This window comes from Ambystoma mexicanum, chromosome 12 (assembly GCF_040938575.1).
Source record: "Ambystoma mexicanum isolate Mex_15411 chromosome 12, UKY_AmexF1_1, whole genome shotgun sequence".
NCBI lineage: Eukaryota > Metazoa > Chordata > Amphibia > Caudata > Ambystomatidae > Ambystoma > Ambystoma mexicanum.
Window position 1 is genome coordinate 456,274,987 of NC_090936.1, and position 27,464 is coordinate 456,302,450.

General features: G+C 47.1%; 1 protein-coding gene across 2 annotated transcripts in view; it reads right to left on the minus strand.

Moving 5' to 3' along the window:
• The window catches only part of PEX26 (peroxisomal biogenesis factor 26), a 546,723-nt gene that overhangs the window by 28,352 nt on the left and 490,907 nt on the right, over positions 1–27,464 (minus strand). For both annotated transcript variants that reach the window (XM_069628688.1, XM_069628687.1), the window contains one exon: positions 24,372–24,518. In XM_069628688.1, the coding sequence (XP_069484789.1) occupies positions 24,372–24,518 (147 nt within the window). The remainder of the gene's footprint in view (positions 1–24,371; positions 24,519–27,464) is intronic.

The window sequence follows — 27,464 nt, forward strand, 5'->3', positions numbered from 1 at the left end:
GTTCCTTACACGTTTGTACCACGCAGCACCACCAAACAGCAGGGTAGAGAGCAGCCCTTCACCTGACAGGTTATGTTTTATTAGTCTGTTGTTGCAATGTGGTGAAGTACATGCGGATTGTTATGCAGAGAGGTGGTTGTGTGAGTTTCTGTATCAGATGTGTATATGGAAAGTTGGGGTTTTAGAGTTGGTTTAGCAGGCTTTCCTTACCTCTTTGTCTATGGTAGTGGGAGAAAAGGACTGGATTTCGCAAAGTGGTAGACATTGTGTCCCGATGCGACGCAAGCCAATAACCACAATCCCGTCTAGATGCGACACATGCCAATATGCGCAGTTCTAACAGAGAGCGGCATTGGCTAATATTTACACTTCTATTTGGAGTGGCTAGCAATGTTAGGGTACAGTTCATCTAGATGTGAGAGGGGCTAGGCAACACAGTTGACAGCTTAGTGGGTATATATGGGGTTAACAGTTGCCAAAAAGATAGTGATACATCATGCAAGCTTTAGGCTAAAGGCTGGTGGGGAAGATAAGATGAGAGAGGTGGGTCAATTCAGTGGGGCGCAGTGATTGCTGTGAGCGAGTGAAACAATGTTATGCGCACTATCACCACTGGAGTGGTCCCCTGGCAATCTGGCGGATCTGAAAAGGAGGAGGGTGGGGTAAGTTAGTACGAGTGAGCGGGAAAAAGCACAAGAGAGCTGCGATGTGCTGTTGGCAGCTTCAGTTCGGTTTACACCCTTTTGCTGAGCTTAAGTGTCCAATGTGGTTCGTAGAAGTAATGGTAGGTTGTGCAAGGCTACGTGAGGTTTGTTTGTTGTTGTGGTGTACTGAAGTGCGTGCGGTTTGTTGTGCTTTACAGGTATGGTTGTGTTTAGTCCGAGTTTAAGAGGTGTACACAGAGGTGAGGATTTTTAGTAGGGTTGGTTAGTGGCATCACTATATGGGTGTGACTCATGCTAATATTCATAATTCGGCCAGATGTTGTACATGTCAATCTTCACAATTCTATCTAGATGCGACTCATGCTAATCCTCCCAACTCTGGCCAGATGTGCTACATGCTAATCTTCACAATTCTGGCTAGATGTGGTACATGCTAATCGTCACAATTCTGTCTAGATGTGATACATGCTAATCTTCACAATTCTGTCTAGATGTGACGCATGATAATCTTCCCAATTCGGTCTAGATGTGGTACATGCTAATCTTCACAATTCCTTGTAGACGTGGTACATTTCAATCCTCAAAACTCTGTCCAGATGCGACACAAGGTTGTTTCACAATACTACCTAGATGAGACTGGTTAGGCGATGGCTACCTTGTGGATGTGGGGTGAATGCTAGCTAAGGCTGATAAGCAAAGGTAGGTTGAACACCTGAGGTTGTAGGAAAGGTAATGTGATTGGGTAGTTAAGGTGCTATCCAGGATGGCTAGCCAACATAACAGTAATTGCGAGACATACCACACGACCGTGGGCACCATGGAAATACGAAATGAGAGAGGTAGGTCTGTTTAGTGGGGTGCAGTGATTGCTGCCACTCCCCAACCGCACCACACTCATCTTGTTAGTCGCTGATGGTTGATGGCTGCCGGCTTCCTGCTTCCCCAGCTGAGACCTGCCGACACAATCTGGAGCTGCTTATGCAGGAGTTGTCCTTTGCCTCTGGGTCCTTCGCCGAGGACTGCCAGGCAGGACGGATGCCCTGGTTAGAATTCTTTAATGGCTTTCCTGAACCAATCGTGGTGCAGGGGAGCGAGTGGAGGCGGGACAAAACTAGTAAAGTCCGGAGGGAAAGGGGAAGCACCGGGAACAGGGGCTTGTTAAACACCCAAAACCAAACCTAAATGGGCAAAATGGGAGCCATGGGCACCTCTCACCTGCCTCTGGGACTGAAAATGGCGTGGTGAGTCAGCTTACACAGGGTCTAGACCCTCTTTGTAGCTGGAGGTTCAACTGGCCAATCAGGGTGCAGGGGAGGGAGTGGAAACAGGACAAAACTAGCAAACCAGTCGGGAGGGAAAGTGGAAGCACCGGGGACAATGGGCTTGCTAAACACCCAAATCCAAACCTAAATGGGCAAAATGGGAACCAAGGGCACCTCTCACCTGCGTCTGGGACCGAAAAAGGCAAAAAGAGGTTCTTTTAATGGTGAAATTGAAAACTAAGGCAATAATACAAAAAAACTCTTTGAGATCCTGAGAACACTTTACTTAGTACAGAGGTGGACTGTATAAACATGCAGCTTGCCTTTGCCAACAAGATTGCAAAGGCATTCGCAAAGATTGCACAAGAAACTAATTTAGAAATGCAGCCTCAGAAAGAAGCAAAATGTGTAGAGAACAGCGACTCTTTTAGCTTTTCGCCTATTCTGATTCCTGAGATAGAAAAAATACTAAAGAAAATTCCATCAGGGGTGCTGTGACTGCTCCAGCTCTTCTGTGTGACTCACGCGCCTCCTACATACCATCAGGGGTGCTGTGACTGCTCCGGCCCTTCTGTGGGACTGCCGCGCCTCCTACATACCCTCAAGGGTGCTGTGACTGCTCCGGCCCTTCTGTGGGACTCCCGTGCCTCCTACTTACCATCAGGGGTGCTGCGACTGCTCCGGCCCTTCTGTGGGACTCCCACGCCTCCTACTTACCATCAGGGGTGCTGTGACTGTTCCTGCCCTTCTTTCTCCCTCTGCCTGCAAGCACCTCCCTTCCCTGATTCCGGATCCTGGCTCTTCAGTGGGGACTCTCGCACCTCCGACACACAATCAGGGGTGCTGCGACTGCTCCGGCCCTTCCGTCTTCCTCTGCATGCAGGCACTTCCCGCCTTGACTCTGGACTCCCGCTCTTCAGTGGGACTCCCGCGCCTCCCACACACCATCAGGGGTGTTGCGACTGCTCCGGCCCTTCTGTTCTCCTCTGCCTGCAGGCACCTCCCGCCTGGACTCCGGATCCCGGCTCTTCGTTGGGGACTCCCGCGCCTCCTACACACCCTCAGGAGTGCTGTGACTGCTCCGGCCTTGATCTATGCCGCTGGGGTTGGCTGACTCCCATTTGAGACTGGTTTTCTCTGCTCCGGTTGACTTGTCCCCAAACAGAGGTGCTCCTGGCTCGGTGTACCGGTGCGCCTCCCTTACCTGCAGCTGCTGTTTCCCTTCTGCCACTCCTCCTTCGTCTGGCTAATGTGGCCCTTCGACCTCCCACACATCTGCCTTCAGCCTCTGGGCCGCCAACCTCTACTGGATTGAAGTGATTCTCTCGCCCTTTCTCTGCTGTCTTTGATTCTGCACCTACTGCTGACCCGGCTCCTACGACTACAGAAGTGATTCATTAACTCCTTAGACTCATTTAGTCGCATTACCACCTTAGACTCATTACCTCCTCCATTCCCCCTGTCTGCTCCTCCCCCTTCCATCCCTTCCTCTTCATTTTCTAATATTTCTCGTCCCACTGGTCGTGGTGGAGGTGTTGGTATCCTCTTCCATCCTAAATACCTTTCATCTACTTCTACACTGTCCTGTTTCCTAACACTCTACACTAATGCAGCACCCAGTTTTCCACTCTCCCTACCCTTCATGGACAATCCTACAGCTCTTTTACATCCCCCTCCATCCTTAATTCAGCACTTTCTCCACCATACCATTCCTATCATTGTGTGCTTTCCTCGTCCCTAGTTTATGTTTCCACCTTCCCTGCAACATCTGGTCTTCAAGTCACAATCTCTAGCCCCATTGTAGGACCCATGTCCTCAGCTCCGTTATCAATGGTAAATTCTGAATGGTTTTTGTGCCAAAAAATGCATTGCTTGTCCTGTGATTTGTATTAACATAAAAACATAAAGTAAACACTAGTGGGTTCTGTGACACAATCCTTTTCTATGATAGAGTGACCTACATTAATCTATAATAAATCACTGGTACCTTACTGTCTTTGCACTAAATATTCCAGTGACCTATGAAGAACCAGAGAAAAATGTCTCATTTCAGCCAAGTACATTAGCAAGTAATTCTGAAGGAGTTTAAGACGTTTCCAAAAGTTCTCCCACAGGAATCAATGGGGTCAAATCCCACAAGTCTGCTTCATAGGGAAATGTAAGGTAAGTTCTCCTTCGACACTGAAGGTGCAGCAGAAGGAGCTCCCGGCCTGAGGGGACCCCCAAGAAGAGCTCCAGCGCAAGTCTGAGAACCAGAATGCCAGGAAGAGTTCATTGCAGAGGGAATACAAAGTTAACTCCAGCCAATAGAGATCAGTGATGGAGAGGTGGATCTCAACACCCCTCTACTCCCAGAAGCAAGCAGCCTGTGAAGGTAGAACTAACTACAGGACAAGGACACCATGATCAGGGGACAAGGGATCATAGTGGCGGAGCAGCATCAAGCCACTCGATGTCCAGGCAAAGAAGACTCCCCACCTTTAGACACTTAGGCCACAAGGATTTTACAGTGAGGCAGCACTGCAGGTAAGGAAGATGTCTCAGAAAGGCACATCCACACGTGCCAACAAGGATGATAGTGGTAAGCAAATGGGACAGCCATAGGTTGGATTCCACGAACAGTAAAGGAGCATGATGCAAGAACAAAGCAGCTAGGATCCAGCAAGTATGGCCAAACCAGGATCTTCAGAAAAAGCCAGATTGCCTGCATTTGTCAATTAGGATCTCAGAAAGGCACAGGGTCTACCACTGATACTAAATTCACCCAGGGAATGGCCAAAACCAACCCACCAATTACACTCCAACCAGCTTACAAAGGATTTGGCAGCCAGCCAATTACGCTCAGCAAACCATCAAGAACCGTGCCTCCGACAACAGATGTAGACTGGGAAGTCTAAGGACCTTAGAATAGTATATACTAGTTTGTACCAGAGCCCAGGGTACCTTTATGGGCTCTGGGTGAGCCCATGTCAGCAAAATGACAATGTTGGCAGTGCCTCATCGTCCACACAGACAAAGAAATGGCCCACATCAAAAAGGGAGTATTGCTTAAAAAATGCATCCGTAACCAATGGCTTTCAAATAGGTGCATTAGGTTACTAATGTGGTAAAAGTGGCTACAACACTGGTGCAGCCACAACTAAAACACAGCTGCCATCAGTCCAATCAACAATACACTTTCAGAGTGAGAATCATGCTTGGACCAAAATTAGGTGAATAAAAAGAAGCAATCCTGCATTGTTAGTCATATGGGCTACTAGAGGTTGCATATAAGAAAAGGGTTGCAGTGGTAAGAGCACTTCAGTAAACGTCCCTTGAACAACAAAAGTAAAGTAAAAAACATGGAAGCCAGCAGAAGTCTTTGAATGTTAGGGAGCCAGAACCCCAAAAATGAAATCCTGCCCTAAAACCCCAATTTCATATAAATGTGGAGGGCCAGCACCATTGCGTTTTAAAACCTAGGGATGAGTTCAAAAGTAAAGAGGAGGAGGCCAAGCCAAAGTATGGATGGGAGGAACCACTGCCTTAAGCTGCAACCTTCGAAGACCATCTTGGCAGCAATGGTTTACTGAAATATTGGTTGTATCAAACTTCCTCTACCAGAGAAAGGGACCAAGCTGGGTGCCCACATTCCTTGACCTGGTGACACCAGTTGAATTGTAATAACTAGAGATCTCTGCCTTCAGGAAGCCTTACCACCTGTTCCCTACACAATAAATGTACAAGAGTGACGGACACAAAGCAGACCGATAACAGATGGCACCCATGACATGTTGCTGCTAAATACAAAAAAATGCCTCAAGAAAACATATCCATACAAGATGTGTTTCTCTTTTCTGAACATTACTGCTGAAAATTGCTGAACCTTCCGCCACCAGAACAGTGTCTTATCGCTTGAAGATCCCCCGGAAGCTGCTCATTCAAAGCAACTGAAGACTGAAGACCAGCAAATAACACTGCTGAATTCAGGCCACCATCAGAACACAAGAGACGACAGGTCGAAATCGGACACTGTTGAGGCCGAGGCAAGGGACTTCCCACTAAGTTGCCTTTTGGAAAGGCATTCTGGTAATGTTCAATATATGCTTCCTAATAGGAGTTGCCAAAGCCTCAGGAACAGTCAATCAAATGCTTGTCTGACTCATCCTGCTATTTTATACATGACACTAACACATGTTTGAGTGGCCACTACTGATAGCAATCTTATCACACGATCAAGGTTGAATTTAGGCATCGCAGATTAACCGAACTTATAGGTTAAGAACAATAGTTAAGCTCACGTAACCATTTACACAAGAAAGTTAAAACAAACAAATTCTCTGTATCTTTTTTTCTCCTTCATGAATGTTCACCAAAGTTGTCATGCAAAAGACCCGGCCAGGTCGGGACACTCATGCTAAATTTAGCAAAGTTTCAGCAATGTTTTATTGCCCAAAATAATTGTTGACAAATACATGTTTCTTGTACTGCAGTGTACATGGAGGTTGAAAAGTTAAGCTTTCAAGCAGCATATTTCAAAATGGTCGACTTCGGTTTCCAAGATTTTTGGCACACATGTAACCCTTATCCAGAGATTGTGCATGTTGTAAAGAGTTTGCTTGTAATCAGAGGCAGGCAAACTTGAGATATTTACTTTAAAACAAATATTTGCATGTCTGCACATGTGCAGTAGGGTTGGAGGGCAGGAGCATATACAGCAAAATGCACCAAATGTGCACAATGCCTCCAGACACCATCAATACTTCGCCAAAAGTGAGTCCCCTTCCACTCCATGTTCTATAAACCGCACATATGTGGATCATTCACAAAATATTCTGCATGCACCAACAAGACAAACTGTCAAAAAAGCGTGCTAAAAAGAAATGTTTGCTCCTAATACCTTGCCACTCCAAACAAATTTGTCAAAATAATATACATTCAAATCATGCACTACTCCTCTTGAAAAAAGAAGAACAAAATACAATGGCAATTTTGCTTTGAATACATTTTAAAGTTACTATCTATAAACAGTTAAAGTCTACAAACAGTGGGCAAGCCAACATTATGGTTTAACTTATTATGAAACACTACACATAAAATAAAACTAACATTCTTGCAACCTTAATTCACCCTCATAAACAAGGCAAAACGTAAGATCAGCACATATGTACATCTTTACAACACAACCCTACAACATGAAAAAATACAGAGCAAATATGATAGTAATAATTTCTGTGATCATAGACTTCGCAACATGGAAGTGGCGTAGCTTCCAACGGATGCCATATTGCAAGGGTTTTGTTGTGTGAAACCATCACCTTTACATCACTTCAACTGAAGTTGTTTTACTGAATTTCAAGGGTTTTGTTATTCTATATCTCACACTACCTGCAATACTCAAGTTGGTTTTCTTTTCCCATCATCACAGATGTCATTTTCAATATTATGCTGCCAAGCTACCGTGAGAAACCAGAAGGTGTCTCACCCGCTAGTCTGTGGGGGCCTCTCCCTCAGGCAGCCAGGGCAAGGCCCATCGCCTTTGGATCCAGACCCTGTGGGTGAACCAGTGCGGGAGGATCACCTGGGTGAGGAGTCTTTGGGGGATGGGACACCGGATGGCGAGATGCGATATCCCCTTCCCTGTAACCGCTTTACCCCCCATCTTATCCAAGAGGATTATTTAGAAACTCTACCACCCACACCCACCCCGCTTCCCGTCACAAACACTTTCACACGGACAGCCCATTCTGGGAGAAAACACACTCACACCGAGCATTGTACCTGACATGTCCCACTACTGTGGTCAGGCAAGGTCGAGCAATTAGCGGTAATCATTCACACCTGACTTCCATTAAACTTCCCCCCACAGATAAAAGGCGCAGCACGAGAGCACACTCTGAGCGAGGCAAAGCACACGAAGGAACATTACTTTTCCGATGGCAGCTGAAAAAAGGAAGAAAGACGGCAAACCAAGAAGGGTACACAAGGAAGGAAATACCCATGACCTTTTCATCGAGAAACTGCTACTTTCCAGAATCCTTCAGATTAGAATGAGTGAGGCCAGGAAACCAGACTGAAGAATCCCATATTGTGTGTCGGAGATAACCAAGGCCCTCCTGCATGGCTGACTGGGTTGGGGAGGAACAGCAGCCGTGATGGTACCGGCCTTGGCTCCAAGATAAAAGGAATGAACATAGCCAGTGAGTTGGGGAGACGATACAAGACCGGTCTGTGTTGAACTCAAGGTTGCAAGCAGCAACATTGTATAAAGAATGAAGATTGAAACGCGTGTGATGAAAGACACAAGCAAAGCCAAATTGCTAATGAGCGTTTGAACATTTACATAGGAAGATACGATACCAGTGACAGAGTGGTCCAGCACCACGAGAGTGTGCATTCCAAGGTCTCTGTACAGTATGCAGCCAAGAAGTGTCAGAAACGAAAGTGAAGGATTATAAATTAACATTGTGTGAAATAAATCGAAGTGGTCCTGCGACAGTTTGAGCAAAACCCATCGCATATTCAAAAGTCTTTGATTGCTGATATCCAGAGGAAAAGCCAGAAAGTGAGATGCATGGTTCGAGCCCAAAGGAGGGAGACCAAAGGTGAATATTGTGTAAAAGGGGTCCGAGCCCGAACGAGGGAGACCAAATGTGAATATTGTGCAGCAGGGGTCCGAGCCCGATCGAGGGTGACCAATGATGAACAGTGAAAGTGAGAACTTGTAAATGTGAAAATCCTGATAAGAAAGGAACTTTGGTACTTGTTTGTTTGCGACAGTCCCTTTGCAGAAAGATATTGTTATTGGTAAAAAGGTTTTGGCAGAAGACCCTGTTACCAATGCTTTGAACTGTATCCTCGTGGAAGAGAAGCCAGAGTGTGTACGAAGCTCGAACGTGCCGCCTTGCCCCGTGCTGAATATGTGGGGAAGGGAAGCCAACTGCTCAACTATACTGACATATTATTTCTTGAACACTCTTTCTTTTGCATACATTATTGTCCCATACCATTTTGTATTTAGAAGTAAGGATTGGCAATAGGTTTAATAGTATAGGCCCTTTTATTTTAACAGAAGACACGACTAGGACTGCGTTATTATTATTTGATGGTCGTAGCTTGCTACCATCCTTAGCTTTAGGTTTAGATAGGTGTTCAACCAACCCATTGAAGTTCAATAAAGACCCTTGAACTGTTATCACTTGTGTCTGTCTTCACTGTTTTATACCATGTCTTCCTTACACTACGCACCATGGGATTTCCCCCCCATTATGGGTATATGTCCAGTGGCCACTAAGCGATAATGAAGACGCGGGACAAGAATGTGTGTGATATTTAGTATATTTTAGCATACATTTTGAAGAGGGTTTTTCCAGATTTTATGAAGAGAACACAATAATGTTCCTGCTATTGCAATGAATCATCATTAGAAACACAGAATGCCACTCGCACAAAAGATTCTAACGAATACTTCACTCATGATGTAAAAAAGACAAAAACACATCATCATTCATTTGAAAAGGCAAGAAGAATAAAAGTAATTATTATGCCTTGCCCCGCACAAACTCTCAGGTTTCCCACCTGCTACAGTTTCAGCTTCCCCACAAACTCCCTGTATGCAAACAACCCCCTTCTAATCCTCCCAATATAATTTTAAGCACATTCTAATTTCGCATACTCAAATCAGTGAAATAAAAATTGCGTCTTTTAATTTCTGAAAATCCTAAGTTGCTGCAATGCCCCACAGGAGATTTATAAAACGTTTTTATGTTAGTGGTGCTACTCAAATCAGTGAAATAAAAATTGCGTCTTTTAATTTCTGAAAATCCTAAATTGCTGCAATGCCCCACAGGAGATTTATAAAACGTTTTTATGTTAGTGGTGCTCCTTTTTCAGCCAAATCTAAACAACAGATTTCCACCAAACCAAAAAAGGGCACATCTGCACCACTTTGACCCACTTTTGAAACAAATCTGCAGCAAATCTGGCAAGCTGTTTTGGCTTTGCAACTGTTCAATGAATGCTCATTTTACCAATGGCAAAAGCAATGCAAAAATGAAAACACATTTTTACAGGCTTTATAACTTTAAATCATAGCACGACTTTGTCCCACACTTTACAATACTGTGGGCCCCACGCTAGGAAACATCTTTGAAAAATGTCATACAGATGTGTTGAACGAATCAACATTTATTAGAAATCGAAATGTTCTCAAAGTCAATGGGTCTTAGGTGTCATTTTAACTAAAGAGGGAATATGGTGGCCCACATACCTCTGTTTGGAACATCTAGCCAGCTCTGCTCCTGTGAGCTAGCTTAAAATCACTCAATCACTGCTACCCTCTTGTGTCAAGGAAGTTGTGGGTTAGCTTGTTCACCTAGAAATGGGAAGGTAATGCTAGCTTCTACCCTTAGGTAGAACTGGTGGAATTCTAGCACTGACCCACCATTTACTGTGTCTGTTCTCTGTCATTAGGCCTTCAAAGAGGTACATACGGGTTGTCTTAGACTCTGATGTGCAGTGCATCTCCAAACCAAGAGGATTGCCCTCAGGTGCAAACAGTCTAGTGGTCCAGACCAACTGTTTGGGCCAAAGTAAAGTTTGTCAAAATTACTTTGTTTTACATTTGGGCACAGACAGATTGGAGGTGTTACTGAATTCACTGGGCAGTTCTGAATAGTATGTGTCTGGGTAGACTACAGGAGCACTGTTGCTTTGTAAATTCTGCTATTCAATCCACTGGAACGGCCCTTGTGTAATCAGTCTGACAGAACTCAAGAGCATACAGTTGGCAACTAAGAAATATTATCTACATTATATTGCTACAGCATTTAAAAGTGATGGATTACATTAGTGGCCATGTTCATAAGGCAGTTCCAAACTCATAATGAGACCTCACAATGTTTCTATAAATCCTTTTGAAGTCTTAAATTATAGGTGTTAAAAATGCAAAGAAGGGTCTGGTTAAGTTAACTCATGCCTTGGTGGGAACATTAGCAGGAGAGTGTCCTCCTCAGTCATGTCACATTCACTCTCTCATCCAGAGGTGGTCCAAATCATAGTAGCAAGAAAAGTAACTTAATGAAGCCCCAAAACTCCCCTCCCACCCCAAACCCATCAAAACGGTGTTCACAAACAAGCACACATTCCCAAATTACCTTCCAGACCTTCTTCCTCACAAATGCATCCCCGGAATGCCCCCAAAATGCAACACTGCTCCCGTAATCGTCGATTGTGTTCATCAAACAAAAACCAACATAACCTATTAGATTCTTCTAAATATGCTAAAGTTCACAATAAGACGGGTGCTTTGTAGTCCCAGGGCCGTGGCTGTGGAATATATTCCCTATGATCAATTACACTGAAGCCAACAACAGCCTTACATATATATATATATATATATATATATATATATATATATATATATATATATATATATATATATATATATATATATATATATATATATATATATATATATATATATATATATGGGATACATTACTCTCCGTTATCGTATTTCTGATGCTTGTATCTGCTTAGATTCACATGCTGTGCATAGGCCGACATCTAGTGGAAGCTGCGGAGTATTACAGTTTGTTTTTCGAAACTCGAAAATGGGCGTCGACACATGCGTGCCAATAATACTATCCCTAGTGTGACGTCCACTGTACCCAAGATCCCTCAAGCGTCAAGAATCCTCAGATTGTATTTTTTCTGACATGAGGAAGCACGAGGAGTAGCGTGAGTACAGATAATCCAAGCAGATAGACAGAAAGGTAAGACTACAAGCAATCATGCGCCTTCTCTCGGAGGGGAGGAAGGGTGGGTAGCAGATACAAGCATCAGAAATACGATTACGGAGAGTAATGTATCCCTTCTGAGGCTTGTGGAATCTGCTTAGATCACATGCTGTGCATAGATTAGCGAGCAGTACCAGAAGAAGGAGGTGGGATGTGAGAAGGGTCATGAGCAAATAAGTGTCTTAGAACCGCTTGTCCCACTTGTGTATCTGCTTTGGAATGGGTGTCAATGCAGTAATGCTGAGTAAAAGTGTGAATAGAGCTCCAAGTAGCTGCTTTGCAAATGGTGTCGAGGGGAACATTTGCAATAAAAGCCAGAGTGGCCCCAATGCCTCTAGTAGAGTGGGCCCCTGGCGTAAAAGGCAGAGTTTTTTCAGAGAGAGTGTAACACAGCTGTATACAGTTGATAATCCACTTCGAGATGGCGCCTTTAGAGACGCGATCCCCCTCTCTGCCTGTAGCTACGGAGACAAACAGTTGATCTGTTTTCCTTAGCGGTCTGGTTTTATTTACATAGTAGAGGACCGCCCTACGCACATCTAGGGTGTGTAGTTTCACCTCAGCCGAGCTTTGCGGGTTCTGGAAGAAAGCCGGAAGCTCGATGGACTGGTTTACATGGAATTTTGATATAAATTTAGGTGAGAACCTAGGGTGTGTGCGTAAAACCAGTTTGTCTTTGTGGATAGTAAAGAAAGGATCCTGCACTGACAGAACCTGAATTTCACTGACCCTTCTTATAGAGGTAATGGCTACTAAGAAGGCCGTTTTATAAGTCAGGTGTTTGAGACTACTTTTATGCATGGGTTCGAAAGGGGGGCCCATGAGCTTAGCTAGCACCACATTAAGGTCCCAGCCTGGCGGTGGGTTAGAAATAGGAGGGTGAAGTCTCTTTACTCCTTCGATGAAGGCTTTAACTACTGGTACTTTCCACCACGACACTTTGCTATGGGAAGTGGTGTAAGCCGAGAGGGCTGCCAGGTGTACTTTCAGAGAGTTAAAAACCAATCCTGCATCTAGCAGGTGGAGCATGTATGTAACAATGTTGGAAGGAGTGCAATCAACCGGGTTGATTTGTCTACTCTGGCACCAGATAACGAACCTCTTCCACTTGTCAAAGTAACAGTGCCTTGTGTTTGGTTTCCTAGATTCCTTTAGGATGTCCATACACCTCTGTGGTAGATTGAGATGTCCAAACTCTATGACCTCAGGAGCCATGCTGCTAGATTCATTGAGTTGGGTTGCTGGTGCACTGTTTGACCTTGTTGCTGGGACAGTAGGTTGTACCAGGCTGGAAGTTTGATGGGCTCGCACACCGTCATCCTGCGTAGGTGTGGGAACCACGGTTGCCTCGCCCACATAGGAGCAACTAGGATGAGCGTCATCGATTCCTTGTTCATCTTGTACACCACTTTCCTGATGAGAGGAGTTGGTGGAAAAGCGTACGCAAACATCCCTGACCAGTTCATCCACAGGGCGTTCCCTTGGGAGTCTGGTTGGGGGAACCTGGATGCAAATCCTGGGCATTGTTTGTTTTCGCTTGTGGCGAATAAGTCTATAGCGGGGAAACCCCACTGAGAGAAGAGATCTTCTACGATCTCTCTGTGAAGGACCCATTCGTGTTCCTCTGGGAGGGAGTCTCTGCTTAGAGCATCCGCTAGGGAATTGAGCTCCCCTGGAACATGTTGCGATGACAGGAAGATGTTCCGTCTGAGTGCCCATATCCAGATTTTCTGGGCAAGTTTGGACAGATTTGGCGAACGAGTCCCTCCTTGCTTGTTCAGGTAGAACATGGCTGTCGTGCTGTCCGTCCGGATCTGCACTGACAAGTTTAGTAGATGGGGCTCGAACGCCTGAAGCGCTCTGAATACTGCCAGAAGCTCTAGCAGGTTGATGTGGTTCTTGGCTACTGAGTGAGACCAGAGACCCTGAGCTGTGTGGTGGAGATGGTGAGCTCCCCACCCCGTCAGGCATGCATCTGTAGTCACCACTGCCTGTACTTCGGGATCGTAAAAGGGTTTTCCCCTTGCAAGATTCTCTCTTGTCCACCAGTGTAGGCTTTGTACAAGTGTTGGCGAAACGACCACTAGATCGTCCCACTGACCACTTGCCTGAGACCACTGTTTCGCCAACCATTCCTGTATGGGACGCATGCGCAGGCGCGCGTGGGGGACCAGGTAAATGCATGACGCCATCATGCCCAGTAACCGCATTGCCTTGCGTACCGATATTTGTTGACCGGACTGATAATGTGGAATTTGCAGTAGTATATTCCGAATTCTTTCCTCCGAAGGGAAGGTCAACCCTTTCTGAGTATCTAGGATTGCTCCTAGGAACTGTTTTGAGGTGCTTGGCACTAGGCTCGACTTCTTCTCGTTGATTGAGAAGCCTAATTCGTGGAGGAGGTCGATAGTCCTCTGAATGTTTGTCCTGCATATTCCTGGGGTTTCCCCCGTTATGAGCCAGTCGTCCAGATAAGGGTACACTGGGATTGCCTCCCTGCGTAGGTGTGCAGCTGCCACCGCCAGTACCTTGGTGAATACCCTTGGTGCTGAAGCTATCCCAAAGGGCAGTACCTTGAATTGGTAGTGGCGACTGTCCACCTTGAAGCGCAAGTACTTTCTGTGCGCTGGGAGCATGGAAATATGAAAATAAGCATCTTTCATATCCAAGGTTGCCATGTAATCCCCCTTTTTTAGGAGGGGGATTACTTCTTGTAGCGTGGTCATACGAAATTTTTGGGGCTTGACATACTTGTTGGCAGGCCGTAAGTCCAATACTGGGCGCATTGTCAAATCTTTCTTTGGCACAAGGAAGTAAGTTGAATAGATACCCTTGTTTACCTGGTGTCCCGGGACGAGTTCTATCGCGTCCTTTTCTAGTAGAATGGCGATCTCCTCGAGAAGGATCTTTTGATGTTCTAAGGAGTGTACTCTTTGTCATGGAGGATGGTTCCGGGGACGCTGCAGTAGCTCTATACAATATCCTGTGGATACTGTTGACAGCACCCATCTGTCTGAGGTGATCCCTTCCCAAGCCTGGGTGAAGTTGGAAATGCGTCCCCCTACTGGGGTTGCGTGAGAAGGGACCCTGAACTGAGCGTCACTGCTTTGGTGGAGGCGTGCCGCCTCCCTTGTTGGGGCTGCCTCTGCCTTTTCCACGACCTCTTTTGTTACCCCTGCCGTAACCCTGGGTAGACTGCTGGTTGTTGTTCCACTGTGTACCCTGCCCCTGGGAATAGTTGGATCCTCTCTGTGAATTTTGGCCGCGTGGGCGACGAAAATTACTATTTCCTCTCTGGTTAGGGGGTTTATTGGTTAGCTGGCCAAGGGATTTGAGTGTCTCGTATTCGTCCTTGGCATTCTTTAGTGCGTCTTCGACCGCTTTCCCAAACAATAGATCGGGTTCCACCGGTTTGTCTAACAATGAAGCCTGAGTTTCTGTTTTAAAACCAGACTGCCGTAACCACGCATGCCTTTTGATAACAGTACCTTCTGCTATCAATCTTCCTGCGTTGTCCGCGGCGTCGAAGGTTGCTTTCAAGATGCAACCAGACATGGCTCTACCCTCTGCGGAAATCCGAGCCAATTGGCCCTTTAACGGTTCAGGAGCAGAGGCTATGAGTGCCGCGACTTCTTCCCACTGACGGCAGTTGTAGCTGGCCAACAGGGTGGTGGAGTTAGCAATCCTTGCTTGGTAGGCGGACGTTGAGGCTACCTTTCTGCCAAAACCGTAAAGCTTTTTGCTCTCCTTGTCGGGAGGAGCTTCTGACGAAGACAAGGGTGTTCCAGCCCTCTTCCGAGTGTTGGTAACAACTAGGGAGTCTGGTTTCAGATGTCCTCTTATATAGAGAGTGTCAGACTGGGCTGCCCTGAAAAGTTTTTCAACCCTGGGGTTGACTGCTCTGGTGAGGTTTGGGTTCACCAGGGACGGATCTATTCTTCGCTGGATGGATTTAAGGATAGGGATGGTCTGGGCAACCGGCCTCCTTTCTCCAACCAACTCTTCTGCAAAGTCCCTTTCCTCCTGTACACCGTGGGTGTCAATGTGAAAATGTTCTGCTGCGCGAGCGAGAACCTCGTTTAGGAGGGGCTGGTTATAGACTGGCGAGTCGGTAACTGGGGCTTCGTTCTCTACCGGGGAATCTACTCTGTATGTTTCCGGTTCATCCTCTTCCTCCTCCTGGTCCTCATCATCCCCATAGTATTCCGTCCCGGTTTGCTCTTCCATAATTTCAAACTCTTGGTCCCCACCAAGGAAAGGCTCTCCTTGGTACCTAGAGTAAGGTGTAGGGTAAGGCTGCACCTCGAAGGGTTCAGGTCTTATAGTGGTTTCAAACCGGGCCTTCTTACTTAGGGGGATAGGATCAGTCGAACCTGAGGGTGTGGCCCCCTGTGGGTCATACGAGAGGAAATGTTCTGGATTTTTATCATAAAAATCAGCCAAGGAAGACATTCTTGACATGACTCTATCTATGTCTTCACTGGACCATTTCTTGGAACTGGGGATGACTTTTTCAGGCAGTTTAAGGGATCTATCATGAGTACCCTTGCTGGTTGTTGATTTATCAGCAGACTTGGATTTGTCTGTATGTTTAGGGGGGAAGGATTGTCTTACAGGTGAGGAAGAATGTGCAGGTAGTCTTTTCTGCTGTTTTCCCCCCTCCCCGTGCGTAGAAAAATGTTTTCCCTGTCCCTTGGAGGCTCCGGATTTTTTCGACGCCTGGCGTCGGGGATCGGGAGAGGTATCTCTGTCCTTCGAGCGTGGGGCCTCGCTGGTGTTAATTGCGGGCTCCGCCTCCTGGATCGCGGCCTGGGGGTGGAAGTCGTCTTCGTCCTCCGACGATCGAACTTTTGTTAGTCTAGGGAGTGAGGCACTCTTGGCAAGAGTGGATGATTGCCTTGCGTCATGCGGCGATCTCGATCGAGAGCGCCCAGAGGACACCGAGTCGGACCGTTCTATCTGTGCCTCTTTCCGAGAAGTCGACGTCGTCGAGTCTCGGTTGGACTTAGTGTGCTTAGTGTGTGTAGGGTGTGTAGCGCTTGCGTCGCCGGGGGTCTTCCCCATAGCCGCCCTGCCGGACGACCTTCCGAGGTCGGGGACCTGCGCTCGGCTGTCTTTCGACGCCGTAATGCCCTCGCCGTCCGAAAGTACGGCGTCGCTGCCATCGCTGAAGGCACCCTCCGCTGCTATGGCCGCATGCCTGGCGTGGTGGGCCCAACGCTTTGTCGAACGGTCCTTAAGTGTCTTAGGTTTAAACCTACTACACGCTCTGCAGTTCGCTTCGGGGTGGTCCCTCGGCAAGCAGAGATTGCACGTGGCGTGCCTGTCGACCCAAGGGTATTTGCGATTGCACTTGGGGCAGAATTGAAAAGGGGTACCCTCCATACGCACCTTGAGGCAGCGGGCTGATAAGTGTAGGAAATATATAAGGTGTACCTATATACTAAGAGTGCAGAGTATGTACCACCCCCCACTCTCCCTACTTGCAGGGCCGAGGCCAGCGGCCTACCAGGCCCGGGCCGAGGCCAGCGGCCTTCCGAGGCCCAAATCCGTCGTGCAGCAGCCGACGGTCGATTTCTTCTCCAGCCGGCGTCGAGTGTCGAAGTTCGACGTTGGGGTGGGGAAGGATGTCAATAACAATTCTAAATTTATAATTTTAGCAAAAGTATGGCTAAGGCCAGGGGACTCCGCAAGATGCTTCCGACCAGTATGGCGGAAAAAAACAATCTGAGGATCCTAGACGCGTGAGGGATCTTGGGTACAGTGGACGTCACACTAGGGATAGTATTACTGGCACGCCTGTGTCGACGCCCATTTTCGAGTTTCGAAAAACAAACTGTAATACTCCGCAGCTTCCACTAGATGTCGGCCTATGCACAGCATGTGATCTAAGCAGATTCCACAAGCCTCAGAAATATATATATATATATATGGGATACATTACTCACCGTAATCGTATTTCTGATGCTTGTATCTGCTTAGATTCACATGCTGTGCATAGGCCGACATCTAGTGGAAGCTGCGGAGTATTACAGTTTGTTTTCCGAAAGTCGAAAATGGGCGTCGACACAGGCGTGCCAGTAATACTATCCCTAGTGTGACGTCCACTGTACCCAAGATCCCTCACGCGTGTAGGATCCTCAGATTGTATTTTTTCTGACATGAGGAAGCATGAGGAGTAGCGTGAGTACAGATAATCCAAGCAGATAGACAGAAAAGGTAAGACTACAAGCAATCATGCGCCTTCTCTCGGAGGGGAGGAAGGGTGGGTCGCATGTGAATCTAAGCAGATACAAGCATCAGAAATACGATTACGGTGAGTAATGTATCCCTTCTGAGGCTTGTGGAATCTGCTTAGATCACATGCTGTGCATAGATTAGCGAGCAGTACCAGAAGAAGGAGGTGGGATGTGAGAAGGGTCATGAGCAAACAGGTGTCTTAGAACCGCTTGTCCCACTTGTGTATCTGTCTTGGAATGAGTGTCAATGCAGTAATGCTGAGTAAAAGTGTGAATAGAGCTCCAAGTAGCCGCTTTGCAAATGGTGTCGAGGGGAACATTTGCAATGAAAGCCAGAGTGGCACCAATGCCTCTAGTAGAGTGGGCCCTTGGCGTAAAAGGCAGAGTCTTGTCAGAAAGAGAGTAACACAGCTGTATACAGTTGATAATCCACTTCGAGATAGCGCCCTTAGAGACGCGATCCCCCTCTCTGCCTGTAGCTACGGAGACAAACAGTTGATCTGTTTTCCTTAGCGGTCTGGTTTTATTTACATAGTATAGGACCGCCCTACGCACATCTAGGGTGTGTAGTTTCACCTCAGCCGAGCTTTGCGGGTTCTGGAAGAAAGCCGGAAGCTCGATGGACTGGTTTACATGGAACTTGGATATGAATTTAGGTGAGAACCTAGGGTGTGTGCGTAAAACCAGTTTGTCCTTGTGGATAGTAAAGAAAGGATCCTGCACTGACAGAGCCTGAATTTCACTGACCCTTCTTATGGAGGTAATGGCTACTAAGAAGGCCGTTTTATAAGTCAGGTGTTTGAGACTACTTTTATGCATGGGTTCGAATGGGGGTCCCATGAGCTTAGCTAGCACCACGTTGAGGTCCCATCCTGGCGGTGGGTTCGAAATAGGAGGGTGAAGTCTCTTTACTCCTTCCATGAAGGCTTTAACCACTGGTACTTTCCACCACGAGACCTTGTTATGGGATGTGGTGTAAGCCGAGAGGGCTGCCAGGTGTACTTTCAGCGAGTTAAAAACCAACCCTGCATCCAGCAGGTGGAGCATGTATGTCACAACGTTGGAAGGAGTGCAATCAACCGGGTTGATTTGTTTATTCTGGCACCAGATAACGAATCTTTTCCACTTATCAAAGTAACAGTGCCTTGTATTTGGTTTCCTGGACTCCTTTAGAATGTCCATACACCTCTGTGGTAATTTGAGATGTCCAAACTCTATGACTTCAGGAGCCATGCTGCTAGGTTCATAGAGTTGGGTTCCTGATGCACTGTTTGACCCTGTTGCTGGGACAGTAGGTTGTACCAGGCTGGGAGTCTGATGGGTTCGCACACCGCCATCCTGCGTAGGTGTGGAAACCATGGTTGTCTCGCCCACATGGGAGCAACTAGGATGAGCGTCATAGATTCCTTGTTCATCTTGTACACCACCTTCCTGATGAGAGGAGTTGGTGGAAAAGCGTACGCAAACATCCCTGACCAGTTCATCCACAGGGCATTCCCTTGGGAGTCCGGCTGGGGGAACCTGGATGCAAATCCTGGGCATTGTTTGTTTTCGCTTGTGGCGAATAGGTCTATAGTGGGGAAACCCCACTGAGAGAAGAGATCTTCTACTACGTCTCTGTGAAGGACCCATTCGTGTTCTTCCGGGAGGGAGTTTCTGCTTAGAGCATCCGCTAGGGAATTGAGCTCCCCTGGAACATGTTGCGATGACAGGAAGATGTTCCGTCTGAGTGCCCATATCCATATTTTCTGGGCAAGCTTGGACAGATTTGGCGAACGAGTCCCCCCTTGCTTGTTCAGATAGAACATGGCTGTCGTGCTGTCCGTCCTGATCTGCACCGACAAGTTCAGTAGATGGGGCTCGAACGCCCTTAGCGCTCGGAATACTGCCAGAAGCTCTAGCAGATTGATGTGGTTCTTGGCTACTGAGTGAGACCAGAGACCCTGAGCTGTGTGGTGGAGATGGTGAGCTCCCCACCCAGTCAGGCATGCATCTGTAGTCACCACGGCTTGTACTTCGGGATCGTAAAAGGGTTTCCCCTTTGCGAGATTCTCTCTTGTCCACCAGTGTAGGCTCTGTACGAGTGTTGGCGAAACGACCACTAGATCGTCCCAATGACCACTTGCCTGAGACCACTGTTTCGCCAACCATTCCTGCATGGGACGCATGCGCAGACGCGCGTGGGGGACCAGGTAAATGCATGACGCCATCATGCCCAGTAACCGCATAGCTTTGCGTACTGTTATCTGTTGACCTGACTGATAATGCGGAATTTGCAGAAGTATATTCCGAATTCTCTCTTCCGAAGGGAAGGTCAATCCTTTCTGAGTATCTAGGATAGCTCCTAGAAACTGTTTTGAGGTGCTTGGCACCAGACTTGACTTTTTCTCGTTGATGGAGAAGCCTAATTCGTGGAGGAGGTCGATAGTCCTCTGAATGTTTGACCTGCAAATTCCTGGGGTTTCCCCCGTTATGAGCCAGTCGTCCAGATAAGGGTACACCGGGATTGCTTCCCTGCGTAGGTGTGCAGCCGCCACCGCCAGTACCTTGGTGAATACCCTTGGTGCTGAAGCTATCCCGAAGGGCAGTACCTTGAATTGGTAGTGGCGACTGTCCACCTTGAAGCGCAAGTACTTTTTGTGCGCTGGGAGCATGGAAATATGAAAATAAGCATCTTTCATATCCAAGGTTGCCATGTAATCCCCCTTTTTTAGGAGGGGGATTACCTCTTGTAGCGTGGTCATACGGAATTTTTGGGGCTTGACATATTTGTTGGCAGGCCGTAAGTCCAATACTGGGCGCATTGTCAAATCTTTCTTTGGCACAAGGAAGTAAGTTGAATAGATACCCTTGTTTACCTGGTGTCCTGGGACGAGTTCTATCGCGTCCTTTTCTAGCAGAATGGCGATCTCCTCGAGAAGGATCCTTTGATGTTCTAGGGAGTGCACTCTTTGTCGTGGAGGATGATTCCGGGGACGCTGCAGTAGTTCTATACAATATCCTGCGGATACTGTTGACAGCACCCATCTGTCTGAGGTGATCCCTTCCCAAGCCTGGGTGAAGGTGGAAATGCGTCCCCCTACTGGGGTTGCGTGGCAAGGGACCCTGAACTGAGCGTCACTGTTTTGGTGGAGGCGTGCCCCCGCCCTTGTTGGGGCTGCCTCTGCCTCTTCCACGACCTCTCTTGTTACCCCTGCCGTAACTCTGGGTAGACTGCTGGTTGTTATTCCATTGTGTACCTTGTCCCTGGGCATAGTTGCCTCTTTGTGAATTTTGGCCGCGTGGGCGACGAAAATTATTGTTCCCCCTCTGGTTAGGGGGTTTGTTGGTAAGCTGGCCAAGGGATTTGAGAGTCTCATATTCATCTTTGGCATTTTTAAGTGCGTCTTCGACCGCTTTCCCAAACAATAGGTCGGGTTCCACTGGCTTGTCTATTAAAGAAGCCTGGGTTTCTGTCTTGAATCCCGACTGCCGTAACCACGCATGTCTCTTGATAACAGTACCTTCTGCTATCAATCTCCCTGCGTTGTCAGCGGCGTCGAAAGTTGCTTTTAAAATGCAACCAGACACGGCTCTCCCCTCTGCCGAGATCCGAGCCAGCTGGCCCTTTAGCGGTTCTGGAGCAGAGGCAATGAGCGCCGCGACTTCTTCCCATTGATGGCAATTGTAACTAGCCAACAGGGTGGTGGAATTCGCAATCCTTGCTTGGTAGGCGGACGTTGAGGCTACCTTTCTGCCAAACCCGTAAAGTTTTTTGCTCTCCTTGTCGGGAGGAGCTTCTGATGAAGATAAGGGCGTGCCAGCCCTCTTTCTAGTGTTGGTCACCACTAGGGAATCTGGTTTAAGATGTCCCTTTATATACAGAGGGTCAGACTGGGCTGCCCGGAAAATCTTTTCAATTCTGGGGTTGACAGCTCTGGTGAGGTTAGGATTCACCAGGGAAGGATCTATTCTTCGTTGGATGGATTTGAGGATAGGGATGGTCTGAGCGACCGGTCTTCTCTCTCCTACAAACTCCTCCGCGAAGTCCCTTTCCTCCTGTACACCGTGGGTGTCGATGTGGAAGTGTTCCGCTGCTCGAGCGAGAACCTCGTTAAGGAGGGGCTGGTTATCAACTGGAGAGTCAGTAACTGGGGCTTCGCTTTGTACTGGGGAATCTACTCTGTAAATTTCCTGCTCATCTTCTCCCTCCTCCAGGTCCTCATCCTCTGCATAGTAATCTGTCCCGGTTTGTTCTTCCATAAATGCAAACTCCTGGTCCTCTTCAGGGAAAACTTGTCCCTGATAACTGGGGAGTGGAGTAGAATATGGAGTGGAGTAAGGCTGAACCTTGAAGGGTTCAGGTCTTTCGACCCGGGGCTCTTTACTTAGCGGGATAGGATCGGAGGAGCCTGAGGGTGTGGCCCCTTGAGGGTTATATGAAAGAAAGTGTTCTGGGTTCTTATCATAAAAATCAGCCAAGGAAGACATCCTAGACATAACCCTGTCTATGTCCTCACTGGACCATTCCCTGGAACAGGGTATTACTTTAGCAGGTGATTTATTTTCAAGGGTAGACTTGTGTTTGCTTGTCTGCTTAGGCTTTACAGGGGTGGAAGGCTGTGCTTTCCGCTGTTTCCCCCCTTCTCCGTGCGTGGAAAAATGTTTTCCCTGTCCCTTGGGGGCCCCAGAGACTTTCGACGCCTGGCGTCGAGGGTCTGGAGAGGTATCTGTGTGCTTCGGGCGTGGGGCCTCACTGATGTTAACCGCGGTCTCGGTATCTTGGAGCGCGGCCTGGGGGTGGAAGTCGTCTTCGTCTCCCGACGATCGAACTTCCGTTAGTGTGTGTAGCGAGGCACTCTTGGCAAGAGTGGATGATTGCCTTGCGTCGTGAGGCGATCTCGATCGAGAGCGCCCAGAGGACACCGAGTCGGACCGTTCTTTTTGTGCCTCTTTCCGGGAAGTCGACGTCGTCGAGGTCCGGTTGGTCTTAGTGTGTTTAGTGTGTGTTAGGTGTGTAGCGCTTGCGTCGCCGGGGGTCTTCCCCATAGCCGCCCTGCCGGACGACCTTCCGAGGTCGGGGACCTGCGCTCGTCGGCTGTCTTTCGACGCCGTAATGCCCTCGCCGTCCGAAAGTACGGCGTCGCTGCCATCGCTGAAGGCGCCCTCCGCTGCCATGGCCTCCTGCCTGGCGTGGTGGGCCCAACGCTTTGTCGAACGGTCCTTAAGTGTCTTAGGTTTAAACCTACTACACGCTCTGCAGTTCGCTTCGGGGTGATCCCTCGGCAAGCAGAGATTGCACGTGGCGTGCCTGTCGACCCAAGGGTATTTGCGATTGCACTTGGGGCAGAATTGAAAAGGGGTACCCTCCATACGCACCTTAAGGCAGCGGGCTGCTAAGTGTAGGAATATATATAAATGTAACTATATATCAAGAGTGAAGAGTATGTACCACCCCCCACTCTCCCTACTTGTAAGGGCCGAGGCCAGCGGCCTACTAGGCCCGGGCCGAGGCCAGCGGCCTACCGAGGCCCAGATCCGTCGTGCAGCAGTCGACGGTCGATGACTTCTCCAGCCGTCGTCGAGGTTGAGGGTCGACGTTGGGGTGGGGAAGGGAATGAATAAGAATTAAAATTATAATAACAGCAAAAGTATGGCTAAGGCCAGGGAACTCCGCAAGATGCTTCCGACCAGTATGGCGGAAAAAAACAATCTGAGGATCCTACACGCGTGAGGGATCTTGGGTACAGTGGACGTCACACTAGGGATAGTATTACTGGCACGCCTGTGTCGACGCCCATTTTCGACTTTCGGAAAACAAACTGTAATACTCCGCAGCTTCCACTAGATGTCGGCCTATGCACAGCATGTGATCTAAGCAGATTCCACAAGCCTCAGAAATATATATATATATATATATATATATATATCTTCCTGAAAATGCATTTACAGCTTCTACCCAGGAAGCAAACGCAATTTAGTATTCAATTTGTTGATTACATCCTCTATAAATAAATAAATAATGTTTCATATAGTGTTCCATGATACATTTCTCTTGGTTCTAAGAAATCTGATAAGGTTTTTTATTTGTATTACCCACATTATTAGTAACAGAAAGGTGTTGCTATTTTGGCTCTCACCCACACTACCTTCCTCCAAATCAACCCTCCGGTTTGCATACGACATGGCAGCAGAAGCCATACATGCCAACACTATCCATTCCATTCGGGAGATGCCAGTCCAGTCCTGGCTTTAGCTTTGCATTCTGGAACTTGTAGTCCTGGGAAAGAGGAAATCCAGGACTGCAAGTAAGAAGCAGAAGGCCACAAGCAAAATCAATTATTTGATTTCACTGGAGATAACATCCTCCTGAAAAGTTTGGGCGTCCATGCATAAGCCCAGCACACATTTTGGAGAAAAGGAAACGCTACCATGCAAACCACTCACCTGGATCCAACCTAAGCATCAGCAGGCAGATGATCACAGCAGCCAGAACCATCTTTTTTAGAGGGAGGGAGAGAATGTGGGACCCTGCTGACCTCAACGCTCTGTAGAGAAACTTCAGCAGGGTTCTCTGCCTGTGGGGTGCAGGATCTAATCAGCAAAAAAGAAGACATACATCTTAGGGACAGTAAAAAACATGCAAATATACAATTTGAGACAATGGCCTGATGGATATTCATGGTAATCGAGTGGAGAGAGCGGATCTTGAGGCAGCTGGCTTTTATACAACTGAGGCAGAAGCAATCTGTTTTTTAAACCTATAGGCAAGCCATTCCTTCCACAAAATGAGGTTTCACACATGTGTTTATTTATTTATTTATATAGCGTGCCAAGCCCTGGGGCATCTGGGCGCATTGAATACAGGTACATGTGATACAGGAAGCATTATTTACAGATTGCATAGGCAATTTTCTTAGACGTATAAATGATACAAGACATTATTTACAGTACACTTACATATGATACATTTTTAACAGCCAGCCAATGAGTAAGGTCATTTGTTTCTTTAGACTTCTTGTGATAGAAGCCATGTTTTCGCGTTTTTTCTGAATAGGTGGAAGGAGGGTTCTGATCTTAAGGTAGATGGTATGGTGTTCCACAATTTGGCGGCTAACACAGGGAAGCTACTGCTTCCGGCTTTCTGGAGCTTAAACCTGGGGATCTTTAAGCAGTGAGCTTGGGACGATCTCGTAGGGCGTGCAGAGGTATTTCGGGTGAAGTTGTCGGCCAGATAGCTAGGCGCCCAGTTAGTGAGGCACTTATACGTAAGTGATAGAGATTTGTACTCTATCCTTTGGCTGACAGAAAGCCAGTGGGTGTTTTTTCGTCTTATGTCATGTTGAGATCGTGGAATGTTTAATGCTGATCTGAGGGCATTATTTTGGATTACTTGCAGCTTGTTAAGGTTGCGTTGGCTTGTGCCTAGGTAGAGTGCATTGCAGTAATCAATTTTGGAGAGAACTAAGGCTCTGGCTATGGAAGTGCAGTTAGTGGTGGTAAGAAGTGGTCTACAAGCGCAGATTAGCTTGCAGGTGTAAGCCGTGGATGAGGCTTTTGCGTTGATTTGTCTAGTAATAATAATAATAATAATAATTTGGCATTTATATAGCGCTACGAACCCTCAGGTATCTGAGCGCTGCTTATTATTACCCACGGTGTGTGGTGCTCATTTATCGACCTCGGAAGGATGAAAGGCTGAGTTTGGCCCCGCCGGGATTCGAACCTGCATTAGCAGGCTCTGCACCGATGTCAAAGCGAGCGCTCTACTCGCTGTGCCACTTGACCGGCTTACTAGTCATAGTAAGTGAAGAGTCTAGGTAGATGCCTAGCGTTTTGACATCCTTGGATACGGTTATGTTGTTGCCATCAATGTTGAAGGTACTGCTCTACATATGCACTGATTGAAGTTTTAACACCTTTCTGTGTGTCCAATTTGAGCTTCAACATAATGCAGTTTTTCAGATCACAGGCAACAGAGCAGCCTGGAGCATAGATGACTGCAGACGCAAGTTAGAAGACAGTCAAAACATCAAGGGCTGAGGACCTGCACCCAGTGCGATTCAGCCTCTATGGGTTTTTTAATACACTGCTAGTCATCCTTCGTTCTCGGTTGCTCTTCAGCTGGTGTGACGAATCCTTGAATATTGTCCCTTCTCCCCAAGGGGGAGCCCCTTCCCAGGAAGCCAGGGTTGGCAAGGCTGTTACACAGATAGCCCCCCTGGGGGTGCTACTCAGCAGGAGGATGTCATGGGGAGAAATCCCCCTTATGGGACTAGGGACGACTTCTCTGGCAGAACGCAGTATGTCCATAATACATCCCAACCTCGCTCACCCTCATTCCCTGGACACAATACACTAGTCCCTCACACTTTCATATACTTGTGTCAAGTAGTTAATCTAACCCCCTGTGAGGTCCACTGAGACAAGAAGAGTAGGGACTACATGCCTGAAGTATGCTGGAAAACTGGGATGAAGAAGAGTCCAGCAAACCCAATAGAGAGTGATCATATTCATACTTGGACAAAGAAGACTTTCTTTTTCCATGAGCATTGGTGGAGTACCAAGCCAAGAAGGCTTTTGAGACTTTTGGGTTTCACCTTTTTGATCACCCAGAAGTCAACTGGTTAATCATACAGATGGAGACCTTTTCTCTAGACCAAAAAGATCACGTCTTTAATTAGTTTGATTTAGAGTGTAAGGGAAGGAAATAGATTTTGACAGTATTTGGTTGAGGCAGGGAAAACCCTCCTAGTAATTGGGACACCTAGGCTAAATAAAAGTCTATAGCCAAAAATATGACACCTGTGTGTTAGTCTCTACTTCTACACATTTACACTGGTTAAAAAAACAAAAAAATGTTTTGGACACATTGCTGTGCTATACAGATGCTCTACTGAGCTTGTCTGCCTACCACTCCCTAAAAGTCATAAACCAGGCTAGAGAGGGCAATCGCGGCAGTGGCCTAATTTCCTGGAATTGGATTGCTTCGTAGCTCCTCTCTAGCTGCAATCTAAAAGTCTAAGAGCTTTACACTGTCACAAGATCCCATTTGTGACTTGCACTTTTGATATGGGCACAATGTAAAATGGAGTGTTTTGTTTGTTTGCTTTATGCTTCTAGAAAGGCAAGCTCTAATTAGTGTGAAATACAGCTTTTAAAGTAGAAATTATTCCTAGCAGATGTAAAAAGAAGCCATTTATCTCTAGACATTTGCAGCTATGTATAGCTATGATTGTTTTGTGTACGACTCTGTCTAATGAGTCTAATCTATGTTGAAAGGAGTACGAGGTACATGAGCACAGAAAATGACTGTCCCATTTCTTTCCCTATCTGTGTGGTACATGTAAGATGTTGAGCTTTTTACTGTCATGTAGCCTACAGTGCACAGTGTTATGCAGGTGTAACCCCCTGGCTCGAACTGACTTCTCATAGGTTGGCATTACTGTCCATTTTGGAGTTTGTAGGAAACATCTGTAAGAGGAGAATATAGATAGACAAACACCATTGTTACTTAAACGCCTTTTATTTATTGTGAAA